This window comes from Bacillus rossius, chromosome 15 (assembly GCF_032445375.1).
Source record: "Bacillus rossius redtenbacheri isolate Brsri chromosome 15, Brsri_v3, whole genome shotgun sequence".
NCBI classification, from domain to species: Eukaryota; Metazoa; Arthropoda; class Insecta; order Phasmatodea; family Bacillidae; genus Bacillus; species Bacillus rossius.
In genome coordinates this window covers 29,132,798-29,147,189 of record NC_086342.1, presented here as the reverse complement: position 1 = coordinate 29,147,189, position 14,392 = coordinate 29,132,798, and the positions used below count along the sequence as shown (strand labels likewise).

At 34.7% G+C, this 14,392-nt stretch overlaps 1 protein-coding gene across 5 annotated transcripts in view; it reads left to right on the top strand.

The window, feature by feature from the left end:
* The window catches only part of LOC134539545 (uncharacterized), a 70,262-nt gene that overhangs the window by 44,834 nt on the left and 11,036 nt on the right, over positions 1-14,392 (top strand). For 4 of the 5 annotated variants that reach the window (XM_063381662.1, XM_063381664.1, XM_063381665.1 and 1 more), the window contains exons 10-13: positions 2,140-2,232; positions 7,344-7,487; positions 8,109-8,312; positions 12,463-12,608. In XM_063381662.1, coding sequence (XP_063237732.1) covers positions 2,140-2,232; positions 7,344-7,487; positions 8,109-8,312; positions 12,463-12,608 — 587 coding nt within the window. The remainder of the gene's footprint in view (positions 1-2,139; positions 2,233-7,343; positions 7,488-8,108; positions 8,313-12,462; positions 12,609-14,392) is intronic. The other variant, XM_063381666.1, reaches the window with a different exon arrangement.

Genomic DNA, 14,392 nt, shown 5'->3' with positions numbered 1-14,392 from the left:
CCAGGCAGCACGAGTCAGACACAAAGAACACCAAAATATCCAATTTTCGTAAACGAATATTTTGAAATTCAAAGCGGTGACCCTACACTTTTATACTATCATTTTGATCATAACAATGTCGTCTTTAGTTGTATTGTTTCATATTTCACAAATTTTAGATAAGTAACCTGGAATTCAGGCATCAATATGCTTGTTTTGAGCAATTAATTTTAGTAAATTACATCACGAAATTAGAAAATGTAAAAATATGCTTCCAGAAAGACTTCATTTTACTTGTCGGATAAAAAATTAAAGAGCTGTTGCTCTAATAGTTTTATTGGAAAGTGCATAAAACAATGTACATGTTTTTGAAACCTCAAAGGCGAATAGATAGGAACCTTAAGTCGCCAAGAAAAACTTACCTTCAACTAACTATTGAAGTGAAACCAGCTTGACCACACACACACGAAGACGTCATTTTTGCTGGAATTAATTTTCTTTAAATAACTTTAGTATACGCTCAGTAATTGCGTCTATAACTTTTAATTTAAAGTGCGTATATAAATTTATGTATAAATATTTAAACGTATGGCACATTTTGTTTTAACTTTACCTATTGTTTCCGCATATCACAGAATATTTAGACGTATGGCTGTATAGTTTACCGTGGCCAAGAATAAAATTTCGAAGTGAAGGTTGTTTACAATGGCAAATGAAGGTGTCGCGAGTACGTGCATGGACGTATTAGAAATATGTTCTAATCATAGTAATATTCACTTTATATTATAGTGTTCTTTCTGAAGGTATTCTCACAGATGCTGCGCTGTTGCAACGTAAAATACGGGAAATGCTTCCGCATATCTCTATCTTCTCTATATACCTATATCTCTATAAGTGTCACTATACAAATGAAAATATTAAAAATCTATATGTTTTTACGTATATTTTTTTACCCGTCACTAGTGTGAAATAAGTATATAAAAAAAGCACGTATATTCAAAGGCAACGTTCTGCCAAAATTTAAATGCCGTCTGTGAATAACTGCAGAGATTTTATATTTAAACGAACTAACATTTAAATTATTATTTATATAGATTCTAGTTTCAAATTAAGTATGATTATTGTAATCAAATGGGTAAATTATTTGAAATTTTGGTCAGGAAAATTTTGTTACAGATTTGTGTGGACACACTAGCAATAATGATGAATATAAAGTGTTTCTTATAGAAAATAAATGTACTTTTCTCTTCTGAAGAGTAATTTTGTTCAACATTTTACTCTAAACAAAGATAATAAGCTTATTGAAATTATTGAAAGGCACTTACCAAAAGGTTCTAGGTTTAGATTTTTGAATTAACTTAAGCATTTAATAATTATTGCATGCGAGCAATATCAAGTGTGAAATTTATTAGCTGTAAAACAACAATCTGAAATGTATCTTCTCCTTATTTTGCAATGTGAATTTAAATGGGCATACATTATCTCTTTTCAATGCACAATTTCTCCCATTAGCACTGTCCTTGTTTTGTTTTGCTCTGTTGCCAGATTTAAACTAAAAGCATAAAAGTTTTAAACCCAACTTTGTAATGTAAAAAAAAAAATAATAACTTACCTGAAATGTAGTATTTTGTAATAAAAAAATTTGTAAAATAAAATTTTAGAATGAGAATTTTGAAGATATATTTTCCTCCTGTTTTTCATCAAGATCATAATCTGTTTATATTAAATATTACATTTCTAAAGAGTCGTAATTGAAAGAAGCCATCTTGGTTTCTTTTTTTTTTTAAATTTTTTATATAATTTTTAATTAACATTTTTTTTTTTTTCAGTATAGCACATAATTTTATGGAATGCATTTCTATTACTGCTATAAAAAGTTTCTCCTGTGCAATATTAAAAGGTTTACATTTAATTTTCTTTTTTGTCAGAGTCACAACTGTAATAATACTATTAAGACACTAATTTATGTTCTTAAAAAAAATTAACAAATATTAACATTAAAACATTAATGATGGTGTAAAAAATTAGATTGTTAATGTTAACAAGCTGGGTTAGCATTAATGATTAATCTAACAGTGGTCACCATTTACTCAGGACTGGGATGTAAGCGAGATACTGTCTTCATAGATAGTTTTCAAGTGATGTCTTGTCTTTGTCTAGCAAACACAACAGCTCGGGCAGTGCGTCGGGCAACCGCCACCACAGGTTCTGGTCCAGATCACGGTCGTCTTCACATTCATCTTCGTGTTCTAGGTAAGTGTGATTGGTCTGCGATTCATCACACTTCTTGTATGTGCACATAACACATGATGTTTACATTATTGCAATGCTTGTTTAAATGTTTAGCCTGTATGTTCATTCTAAAACCCGTTTTATGCTACATGTGGTATAAAAATTGTCAAGTTTGAAAAGTAGTATTATGCTATATTAAATATTTGTTTTATATCTTGTAAGTGACTTGTTTTTTGTTGTTTTTTTTATTTCTGTGTGATGTATACAGTAAAACCTTTTTGTTGCGACCCCATTTATTGCGACCACCTCTCTATTACAACCTGATTTAGAGGAACCGTGAAAAAATTGCCGGAAATCCGAAGAAAATCGTACAGAAAATAAGTTTCTTGTGGTGAGTAGCGTGTTACTGCGTTTCTCTTGCCGAGTGCTGTACTGCCGTAGGCAGCGCATATCTAAAAATAGATACCACTTCCTGTCAACCGCTGTCAGCGCTTGACAACCACTATTCCACGAATGAATCACGTTACAGTACAACCCTGTTATAACATTCTCCAAGGGACCAACATAAAAAAAATGTTATAAGCAGGAAAATGTTATAAGCAGGAAATCATCTTCACTTTGTAAAAATTACGCGTGGATTGATTAAATTAAAAAGTATAGGTAAAACAACACAAAATACAGGAGTAATACACTAAGTACAGCAATAGAGTGGAAAATTGGTTAATTTTATTTATAGATAATACCTAATAATATGCTAAAGAAAAAAAATGTTTTGTACAATACAGTTCAGAGTCGAAACAGAAATATTCAACTCTTTTGCAATCACAACACGCGTTTGTTTGGGGTTCCTGTCCACTTGGTTAATAAACTGAATTTTTTCAGCTACAGAATATATTTTCGCTTATATTTATCGGCCATCATAGCTGTACAAAAACCTGAATAAAATTTCAATACGGCGTATTTTAATTAAATACGACCGTGACTACAATAAGTAAAAAAAAAAATAATAATTACGGTAAAGGTTAACCACAAACAAAAGCCGTGAATATATCCATAGAACAGTTAACCATCTCAAGGTGTTAAACCTTTGAAACAAAAACCAGCACCATAGACTACAGTAGCACTGTTTCCAACCATGTATCAGTGCACAAAATGCGCATCATAAATATAAAGGAACAAGTCATAGGCTAACAAGCGCGAACAGGACGCCATATTGATAGTCGATCCGGTGCAAGTTGTGGAGTGCGTGTGTACCACGTCTATGGTGAACTACTCAAATGTAAACATCTGATGTTTGTATATGCGTGCTGTATTTTCTAGCTATGGTTTCGCTCTAAATTATGACTTTGAAGGAAGGGATACTGCAAATTGTGGCAGCTATCAAAGCAAATTTGAACGTTAAAGGCGGGAATGTAGAAATTTTAATATTGTTACAGGCGGGAAATTAAAGCATTGTGATAGATGGAGAAATGACGGGACCATGAAATTATGGTGTTATAGGCGGGAAAATGTTAAAAACGGGAATGTTATAACCGTATTGTACTGTATCTGCTTCATTTTAACGAGAGTAAAAATATATTAAAACTGTCAGCAAATTGATAAAAGCTTTATGTGTCCGCAAAACAGGGCACAACACTGGTCTGCCCGTGGTTTTCATTCAAAACGTGGCTAAAGAACTTGCATGGATCAGGCTGAAAACATCCGGCAATACGTGTAGGTTATAAGGAATCTTGTTATGAATTGAGATGTTATGTTTTTCGAGTAGATATACACAGCGACCGACTGGATGCTTGCCCGCCTCGACTTGTTTTAACTGCCGCAGCGATGTTTATTTTGACAACTCAAGCAATTATCTTTTCTCGTGGGTTGACAGAAAAAGATAGCTTCACCCAGCATAAAAAAAAAGCTACATCACTTATTCCCCACGCAGGAAACACACTGGCTGACGTCTGTCTCCCCCGCATTTATCTTTCTTCAAACATTCCACGTCTTGCCTCTCGCGCAAGCAATAATGAGGCGACCACGCATTGGGCCATTTTATGCTTTGTTTGGTGACAGCAGCTTGATTTTATTCGGTATGTTCCTTTTCATAGGACCCTTGCTATTAAAATACATTTATATTTAAGTTTGAAAGCTTGTAAATCCCTTACCAGAGATGACTAACTCGAACTTGGTGTGAAAAGTGCCATATTTTGACATATTTTTTTTGGGCGTGTTTGGAGGGGTGGGAGGGGTCCGAAAATATTTACAACAATCTTACCCCTCCCTCACCGCTTTAGTACCCCATTCATAATAGCCTAATTTTACGGGAGAAGGGAGGGTGAAAAGAGCATTTTCTCACTGAAGGTTTTTCAAAGAGGAGCGAAGTTGGGGTGTTATAAGGGAGGACACTAGATGGTTTGTGTGTCTGGGAGGGATGAGCTAGCCTTGAAGAATGTTCGAGGGGAGGGAGGGGTGAGCTTATGCGTCATGAAGTCGCTGCCGCCAGCCAGCCGGGCGAGCTTCGTGTGCGCCCACTCGCGTTGCAGAACCTACAGCTGCCATATTTTTAAAGGAAATGTCCCATTAATTTTTTTTTTTTTTTTGTTATTCTTACGTGAACATTATTGGAAGTATTAAAGCTGACACAAAAAATGCAATGTGTTAAAATTAACAGATTTTAATGATCTTTTTTTCTTCTTCTTCTTCTAATTTTCACATTTTGGTCAAAATGTCCAATTTTTTGACAGTTCCCTAGAATGTATTCGTAAAATCACTGCTTCGTTAAATCCGGGGTTAGTGACATTGGGGTTCTAGTGTATTTAACTACGGCAAGCAGAAAACGTACATGTAAACTGACCAGTAAAAATAAACTGTCTTTTGACACATTTTCTTTAGAGGTGGCCTGTAGGGCGACGGACTTGTCAGGTTGAAGTGGGTTTAAACCAAAGCCGTCTAGCATTGTGAGTGACAGCATCCTGCCATTGTATGGCTGGTTTCTTAGCGAGTAGCGGGTTGGGGGGGGGGGTTGAAATCAACTGATGAAAATTTCGGAAAACATCTATTAAGACCCTATTCCTGGGAACTGGGAACCGTGAGGGGTCGTTTCAGAGAGGTTTGACTGTAGTACATTTGTAGCAGTAATTTTTTTTATTGCATATAAGAATTTGTAATGATTGTATGTATAGACTATCTTTAACACATGTTGATGGGTTTGATTTAAATTTCTTCATTGTTATATCGTAAGATCTCATTTGTTTTCAGCTACAAAATGTCTACCTTATTTTTCCTTTATGGAAATGATGCAAACACAAAATTTTAGAAACAGCTGTGAGGTGATAACACTTTTTTTTACTGTAATTGCTAGAGCTAACCTAGGTTTTGGAATAGAGGTGTGCAAAGACAATTTTTTTTAAATTTTGAATCAAAGTTAAAGTTAAAGTTCTAAGTCTTCATCAAAGATCACTCAAATATTTTTTCTTCATTAAGAAAAATATATATGCACAAATTCTAATTGCTTGAGTGCATGTTTAGTCAGAATTTATTTTTTGCTCCTTGTGACATGAGTCGACTTTTATTTTTGTTAGGTTAAGAGGGAGGGGAGGAGAAGATAATTTCCAGGGCTGTCACATAAACATAGCCGAATCCATTTTCACTATCGGGTGACAGTAGTCGATCTTCCAAGTCACTGCACAAAAAATCAGCATTGTTTTAGTTTGTTTATAATGACAGTACTGGTAGACAGACACCTCGGATGTTATTTATGGCCCCAAACAATGGCATTAAATTCTGCTTTTAAAGTGTTCTGCACTTAAGGAAAAAATCTTGGGACTTTTCTAAATTTTTGTAATTTTCCTGAAGATGAAGAAAAATAGTAGTGATGAGTCAGATTTCAATTTTCTCGAATTCAAATTTTAAATAGTAATTTGAATATACTCTTTGAATCCGAATCTACGTCCAAAATACAAAAATGTACCAGGAATATAAAAAAAAATATAGAAACATTTAACCCTTTAAAAGTTTTACTCATGTACATACTAAGTTTTCAGAATTATTGTAATTTTATTTATATAATCACATGTAAAAGTGTAATATCTTGGAGAAAGGTAACATGATAGTTACCATATTTACTCGCAGATTGTTCGCTCCTTCGTATGGGTCACAACCTTAATTTTGGTAATTTTTTCACAGTAACAGTCGCCCTCAAATATGGACCGCGCCATAAATCTGCCCCCGACGTCTTTTCCCTCTCCATTTTTTAAGGCCCCTTCCCCCCCCCCCCCCCCCCTCCCTTTTTTTTCTCGCATCCCAGCAGGATCTAACAAAAAATACAAAGGAAAAGTTTTTTTCTTTCCTGTCAGATAGAAACTTAATGATTATGCCAGTTCACGGACATTTATAATGCTGAGAGAGGAAGGGAGAACCATAAACACTGCTGCACTGTGCACTGTTACACCCCACACACGCATGTGCACACACATGCACATGCAAGCACTTACCTCTCTTTCTGTCTGGTTTATTGTTAGATTCTCGCTCTTGCAGATCCAGCACGGCAGCGGACTGCCACGTCACTTTAAATGCGGCCGGCCGAGAAGCCACCCGGCAGGTGTCAGCTGTAGCAGTTCATGATGCCTTACATGCACTGCTGAACTATTTTAATTAAACAATGTATTTTTACTTATGTTTTTTTTTTATTAAAAACCAACACAGCAAATATTCAACCACAACAGTAATTTTTTTATTATTATTATTATTATTACCCAAAATAGAAAATTCATAATACGGGTGGCATAAAATCTGCGAACCACGTGCGGGTAAATACGCTATGGAGAATAAAAATCGATGTAGTAACTTTAGAGCTTTATCAGGTTGAATTTTTTTAATTTATTTTACTTCCTCTAATATTTCTCTTCGAATCTTTTCCCTCGAATATAGAATCCTTCGAATACTAAGAATTTGATAAATATTAGCCTTTAATCCAACTTTTGACTTTCTGAAACTTTGCACATCCCTAACCTACTGTTCGCGTAGTTTTTTTTCTGTGGTTGTATTTTTTTTTGTGTGTGTGTGTGTTTTTTTCCCCCAATAGTTTTGTGTTTCCATTGCTGCATTGGTGGAACGTGCGCAGTGTTATTTTGGTGCGCTCTTTGCAGCTCAAGTAGTAGGTCTGGATCCCGCGGCAGACCTCGGAGGAGCCGCAGCAGGCGGAGCTCCCAGGCATCGCTCCACTCACAGTCAGGCAGGCGTAGTTGTCAGAGCTGGAGGCCCTTTGGGAATAATGTTCATGGGTGGAGGAGGTAATCAGTTTTGTGTTACTTGCGTAGCTTTCTCTCGTAGAAAAGGTCCGATTGCAGTGTATGTAGATTGTGTGGAGTGTGTTGATTCATTTCTGTTTTTTTTTTTTTTTTTTTTCCAGCATGTTTTATTAAATCTTGGTTTTGCCTGGTTTGTTTATAAGACGGGTAGCTTGCATTTAATATATATTTTTTAAAGAAAAAGCTTTGAATTATAGTAATTATTTAGTTTGGTAATTAAATTGTATTACATGTTTATACTTTTTTTGTTATTTTAAGAAACTGTTTAAATAATACGATAAAACCTTTTATCCTGACTTACGTTTTACTATACACATGTATTTATTAAAAAATATATAAATTAGTATATGAAGTGGCAGGAGAGTTGTAATGTACTGAAAAATTTTTCAAGGTAGTTATTGTTATTTTAGTATTTATTACCACATGAGTACAATAAAACTATGTTATGAAGTTTCTCAAGATACCTGAAAATTTAGACTAAATGTTTTGAATTTATTATGGAGTATATTTTCTTAGAAGGGTTTTGATTGTAGTTTTGGTGCTGCATGCTATGAAATAAAAGCATTTTTTTTTTTCTAAAATGTGTTTGGTCTGTGCTTCCAGATCCCGTTCACCGATCCACAACACCTGCAGAAACAATGTTGGTGATTGGCCGCTGAGCGAACGCGAAAAGCTACGGCAGGTCGAGGAGAGACGTGTTGTGTATGTGGGGCGGATAGATGAAGGCACTACGAAGGCAGACTTAAGGAGGCGATTTGAAGTGTTTGGCAACATTGTAGATATTAGCGTTCATTTTAGGGAACATGGGTAAGATGAATTCGTTTTCTCGTACTATAAAATTATTTAATTTTTTAGAATTACATTTCTATGTGTGTGTACAGTAAAACCTCGTATTTACGTTCTCGTTATTTACGTTTTCCCGCAAATAACGTCATTTTATGTAGGTCCGTTTTATTGTACATTAACTTTCGTGTTGCATTTTCCCTGAAATTACACCGCTACGTAACCAAAAAACCCGGAATGTACGTTTCAAAACACGGTAAAAATGTAAATACTCGTCACGTTAGTCATAGATGTGAAAAGTTTGAAGTAGTTCGCCTATTGTCTGTAACCTTTCGTTTTGATGTATCGACAAGTTCTATGGTGCCTCTCCTCTACTAACGTTTTAATCTTTGCTGCCATAGAGAACTTTCGTAGCAGAACCACAAATGGTTTTATTTATGGTGTCATAGAGCACTCTCGTAGCAGAGCATAGTCCGAAGCGCTGAGCTATCGATACTACCGGAAAGCGCTCATACACAGTACGTATATTTAGTAGTGCTGCATTATGTACAGTACATATCTATGATGGCTTTCATTGTTTACATTAGTCAACGTCCGTTTTGGTTAGTACGTGTTTTTTTATCGTTCACAATATTATTTATGGCAAGATTTTGATTGAAGATGGATAGGTATAAAGTTCCACGAAATACTTTATCTATTGAAGATAAAATTAAAATTATTGAGAAGTTTGACAAGCATGTGGGTACCCGAGTGGTTTTGGCCAAGGAACTGAATATTCCTGTTAGTACTTTAAACACAATAATTAAAAATAGGATTTCAGATTTCTTTAAAAGTGTTGAATTTATACTAGTATGTACACCTATAAAACTGTACTAGAGAAAATTTAATGTAGGCTTTATGTTGCATTGTTTTTTATATTTTATATTTAAGAAAATTATATTTTTGCAGTGCCCTAAATGTGTTGTAAACAACTATTGTTTGTCTTGTAGCACCAGTAAATGCTGATACATTTTTTTAAGCTAAAATTTAGCATTAACTGCCAATAAAAGTGCTTTCCCACAATTTACACTTTCCCGCAATTTACACTTTTTCCTTGGGGTTCCTTGAAAAGTGCAAATAAGGGGTTTTACTTATTTTGCAAGTCAATTCAGTGTTAACCTCATTTTGCACCACTAGAACCACCTTATTGTGCATTTATTCACAATTTTTCCTCTGCAGTGTTCCATATTTATGGCTGTCATCCTAGGGCTGTAAAAGTATTTATTTTACTGCAAATTAATTATGCTCATCCCTCCCTCCGTCTAACATTTCCGGCACGTGATGCATAGCAACCGCGATTGTGTGCAGCACATAGCTATGAAATGTGTCACACCCCCACCCCCAAAACCCTCTATTTTATCCTGAAAAGTTTCACTTAGTCTTTGTTTGATGTTTGTGAATGCAGATATATTTTACAATTGCATTAGTTTGATTTTTTATTATTGCATTTGGTACTGATTGCTCTGTTTGTTGTTAACGACTGGTTTACATTTTTTGGCTACGTGTTTCGACATTTAATTTCTTGAAATGAGTAAAAAAAGGAAAAAGTTTTACAATTCAACAGAAATTTGAAATAATTAAGGACGTTGAAGAAGGTAAGGTGCCAAAAGCCAAAATAGCAAGACATTATAAGATCTCGGCATCGACAGTATCTATGATTGGGAACAGCAAGGTTTCCATCATCATTGCTGTGCATTTCTAACGTAAAGGAGAAAGGCCTTAAAAGTTCAGATTTTTCGATTTGGAAAATGCTGTGTTCTATTGGTTCACACAGCACAGAGCACAAGATGTTCCAGTTAGTGGGTCTTTGATATTATAGAAGGCAGACTTTTTTGCCTTGAAAATGGGTTCAAACTTCAAGGCCTCCAGAGGGTGGCTGCATAGATTCAAGAGTCGCCATAACATTAATACCCATAAAATCCATGGCGAAAGTAATATTGTTCCCGAGGGCTCCGTAGGAAACTGGTTACGGACACTACACAGCATCCTGAGGCGCTACCAACCATACTGTGTTACTTGAAAATTGTTAATTTGGGTTTAGTATGTATGTTTAAACAATTTTAGTTTGGTAACATTTTTAACCAAAGTGTACAGTATATTTAGGTGAATGTTTTTGTCATTACAGCGCAGTGTTTATTTTGACTACAAACACCTATGATCATTTTTATGAAACAGTATAGGTGTACTCTTCACTATGTGCTTGTTCCCATCGATTCCAGTAATAAAACTGTGTTTGTAAACATTTTTAACGGTGAGCTGTTGAAGATTAACTTATATAGCTGATAGGGGAAGTGTGTGAAAATGCAAGGCAGGAAATTCTTCCAGCTTATCAACCAGGTCCTGAGCAAGTCTTGATTAACTAGCTACTGTTGCTCTTTTAACCCCTCCTTTCTCACTCCTGTAAAGATTATACAATCAAGTCTCATTAATACAAACCTGAGGGGACCAAAAAATTTGCACTTTGTAATAACGAGATTTGTATTAACCATATTTTATGCCTTCGAGAAAAATACTTAACCAGGTAAGTAGCGGAAAAAATGAACTCGCATAAATATTACGATAAGGGATTTTTCTTTTATTTTAAATGTTCTTTCAATGTTCCAATTTTTTAGTATCGTCGACAACGAAGAAAGAGGAAGATCAAATTCTTTCGTGATTTTAGTTTTAATTTCTTGCCGATGTCCACTTTATTTATGATTTTAAGCTTTCCCGCTAACGTTAACTCGTTTCGTTTGCGTTTCGTATTCATTGATACGAATAAATACAAATCTGCCACACTCAAAGAACAATAATTATTTATTCGTGCACAGTTTCAGATAAATCACTGTATGCAACGTAATATAAACAATGGCATAGTCATAGACGTACGTATTTTGGTTATACCATAAAAAAAAGAATACACAACCCAACGAAAAACAATATACGTAGATGCAGATTGCGTAGTTCCACATTTTGCCACCAGAGGCGTGAAAATTGAACCAAACATTATCCGTTGCATGTTTACACAAATCAACGCTAGAGGCGGGCCCGTGATGTAAATATTTCTTTACTTCAGTTTAAGCGCGAGTATTGCTGCTGACGCTGAGTTCATCTCTGATTTTTCGGTGTGTTTATTTTCATTTCTTACAATGGCAAAGGGCGATAAATTTGCTACATTCCGCACACGTTTTGGGCATTCCGATAATAATTAAAATTTGTATTAAGCATTATAATTTTATGTACAAATACTTCTGTATGGGACGAAAACCAACTTCAAATTATATATTAACCGTATTTCGTATAAAACAAAGTTTGTACCATTTAAAAGCCTATTCTGTTTGCCGGGGACAGAAAATTGCTTCATATAAACAGGAACTTCTCATTAAACGGGTTCGTATTAATGAGACTTGACTGTATATTGGCGTATCTTTAGGCAGAATATTAAAAGTGGGGAGGAGAAAAGTGTCAGTGGTGGCAAAAGAAGTGAGGAAAGGTGGCCAGATACGTGTTTCATTTGTTAATTTCATGTGAGAAATGTCTACAGTGTGTTGGCCTATATATATTTAAAAAAAAAAAAAAAGTAGTTATTAGTATTAACGTTCCACATGCTATTCACAACTGGAAGAAAACACTATTCATGTGATCGTAGGAATAACAGTGTGTATGAAAGGCAAGCACAATTCCACCATATGATATGTTGTAGTGTACGGTAGATATTTTTTAATGTTTGCTACGGGAGAGACGGTAGCATAACAAGTTCAAGCATGAGACAGGCTGCACCAAGGGGCGTGGGCGGGAGGGAGGGAAAGGGAGCGAGCGGTCACCTTCCCTGTTCACACGCTGCAGCCGGATGTTATTTTTTACATTGCATTAATGGTAATAATATTTAAAGGTATTTTATTTATAACCAAATACTAGGCAGCCTTAGCTTTTTTTTTTTTTTTTCCCCCACCGTACAGCATGCATTTTAGTTAACTGAAACTGTTAAAACTTTGATATCATCTCATTTTCGTCTTGCATTTACCTATGTTAGAGGAGTTTCTGCCAACGTTAATGGTGTAATGCCTATCTGTGCAGAGTAATGTTTTTATTTTTGTTGTGCAGTGTTTGAAAATGGTGTTGATTTTATTTATTATTATTTTATTTATTTTTTTAGTGACAACTATGGATTTGTTACATTTCAATACAAAGATGATGCATATAATGCTGTGGAGCATGGGAATGACGATCCAAACAGTCAAAAGTTTGACCTTTGTTTCGGAGGTCGGAGAGCATTCTGTAAAACGCGGTATGCTGATTTAGGTAGGTATTCACTTTTATAAATTTATTGATAGTGGTATTCATGTGCGTAAATTTGTGTTTGGAGAGGAGGTTCTTTTTGTCAGCTTCGCCCCTACCCCGGCAAAATTAGAAAGGCTCTTTCACTGAAAAGGCTTGCCTGCACTTGCAAAATAACTGGAAACCTCCCCATACCCTTTTAAAATCCTACATATTTCTGCCTCTAATGATACTGATGTGATAAATTACTGAATTCCTTTGGTAACTTTTACCTAAGAACTGAGAAGCCAAATGGTTAGTAAGTCTTGAATGACTAACAAAAATTAATGTTGTTTGATTGCTGCATTTTTGGGGGCAATGTTTAAAACTGCTGTAATCATGTTTATTCAGTGGCTAGTGTTCCCCCCTCCTGATTGAAAAGCTATGAATGAGTGATCTCTTCCTTAAAAAAATCCCAGTTTTCAATATTAACATATTAAGTGTTAAAAAATAAAAATTGTAGAGAAAAAACTGTTGAGGCCAAAATAGTGTACGTTCCTTTCAGTTTCTTTCTCCTGTTATTAAAGAAGTCCCTCTCTTTCATCCATCAATGCTAGGCCTGTGCAAATATTCAAATTTTTGAATATGAATCGTTTATTATTCATATTCAATTCAATTTTGAATACTAACTCTTTGAAATAACAAATATTAGATTGGTAATGAATGAGATGTAGCATACTTCTTGTGTTTGCTGTTTACCAACCATCACTGATAAGTTAAGTCGTTTGTGCAATATAAATACCTAGTATTGATGTTTTAAGGGACTCATAATCAAAAACATGAACAGTACGCTTCAGTTTTAAATATGCAACAAGCATTAAAAGTTATTTCACTACTGTATGGTAAAACAGTAACAGAAATCATTATGTGAACAATTTAAAACAGTCACTACTTTGGCATTTGAATTCTGAAATCTGAAAAATTATTATATGTACTGTATTTTTTTTATCACACATACGTGTAGTGGAAAAAATAAACGTCAAGAACCATGTACAACAACACAAAACAAGGACACTCCTTTGCAGTGGCCATTAAAAGAAGTGAATGTTATGATTGCTACGGTGTATAAATTGATTGTCACAATTGATCCACTACCGCGTACCACATTGACCGCTTATTTGCTGTATTTATTTATGGTGGGGCAACTTAAAAAGTTAATTAACAAATGTAAATAGTGAGGAAATTTGCAGAAAACATGTCTATAATATTGTTGAAGTTATTTATTAAAGTTTACCTGATTGCAGTTACAATGAAAATGCATGAATTATTTAAATGTTAGCTCATTTAATCTAGTTTGCACATACACATTATACATTTAATTACAGTTGCTGACTTCATCTTACCAACCTTTCACTTCAGTATTGTCTAATTTGCCAGAAATTACTACAGTCCATCCATATTTGCCGTTTATTCCCCTATTTTTGTTTCATATGATGTTAAAAAAACATCATTCCAATTCTCATTCTTTCGATTCAGGTTTGATATTCGTGTTATTCATATTTTTTTAAAACAAAAAACTGATATTTTTGCACATGCCTAATCATTGCATCAATAGTACTTTTTTTTTCCTTCCCACTAAATGTCTTATCATCAAAAGAATGCATGGTGAATAATTCAACACTGGCTTCTGGTTTAGCTGTATAAGAGTTATTCTGGTGCCACTTTCGTCGATATGAGTGATTTACATGGCTTCTATTAAAACTAGTGATGGGTTGAGTGTTGAGTCCCAATGTTTTTAAGATCAGAATCTCTAATTTGATTCCCAGAAT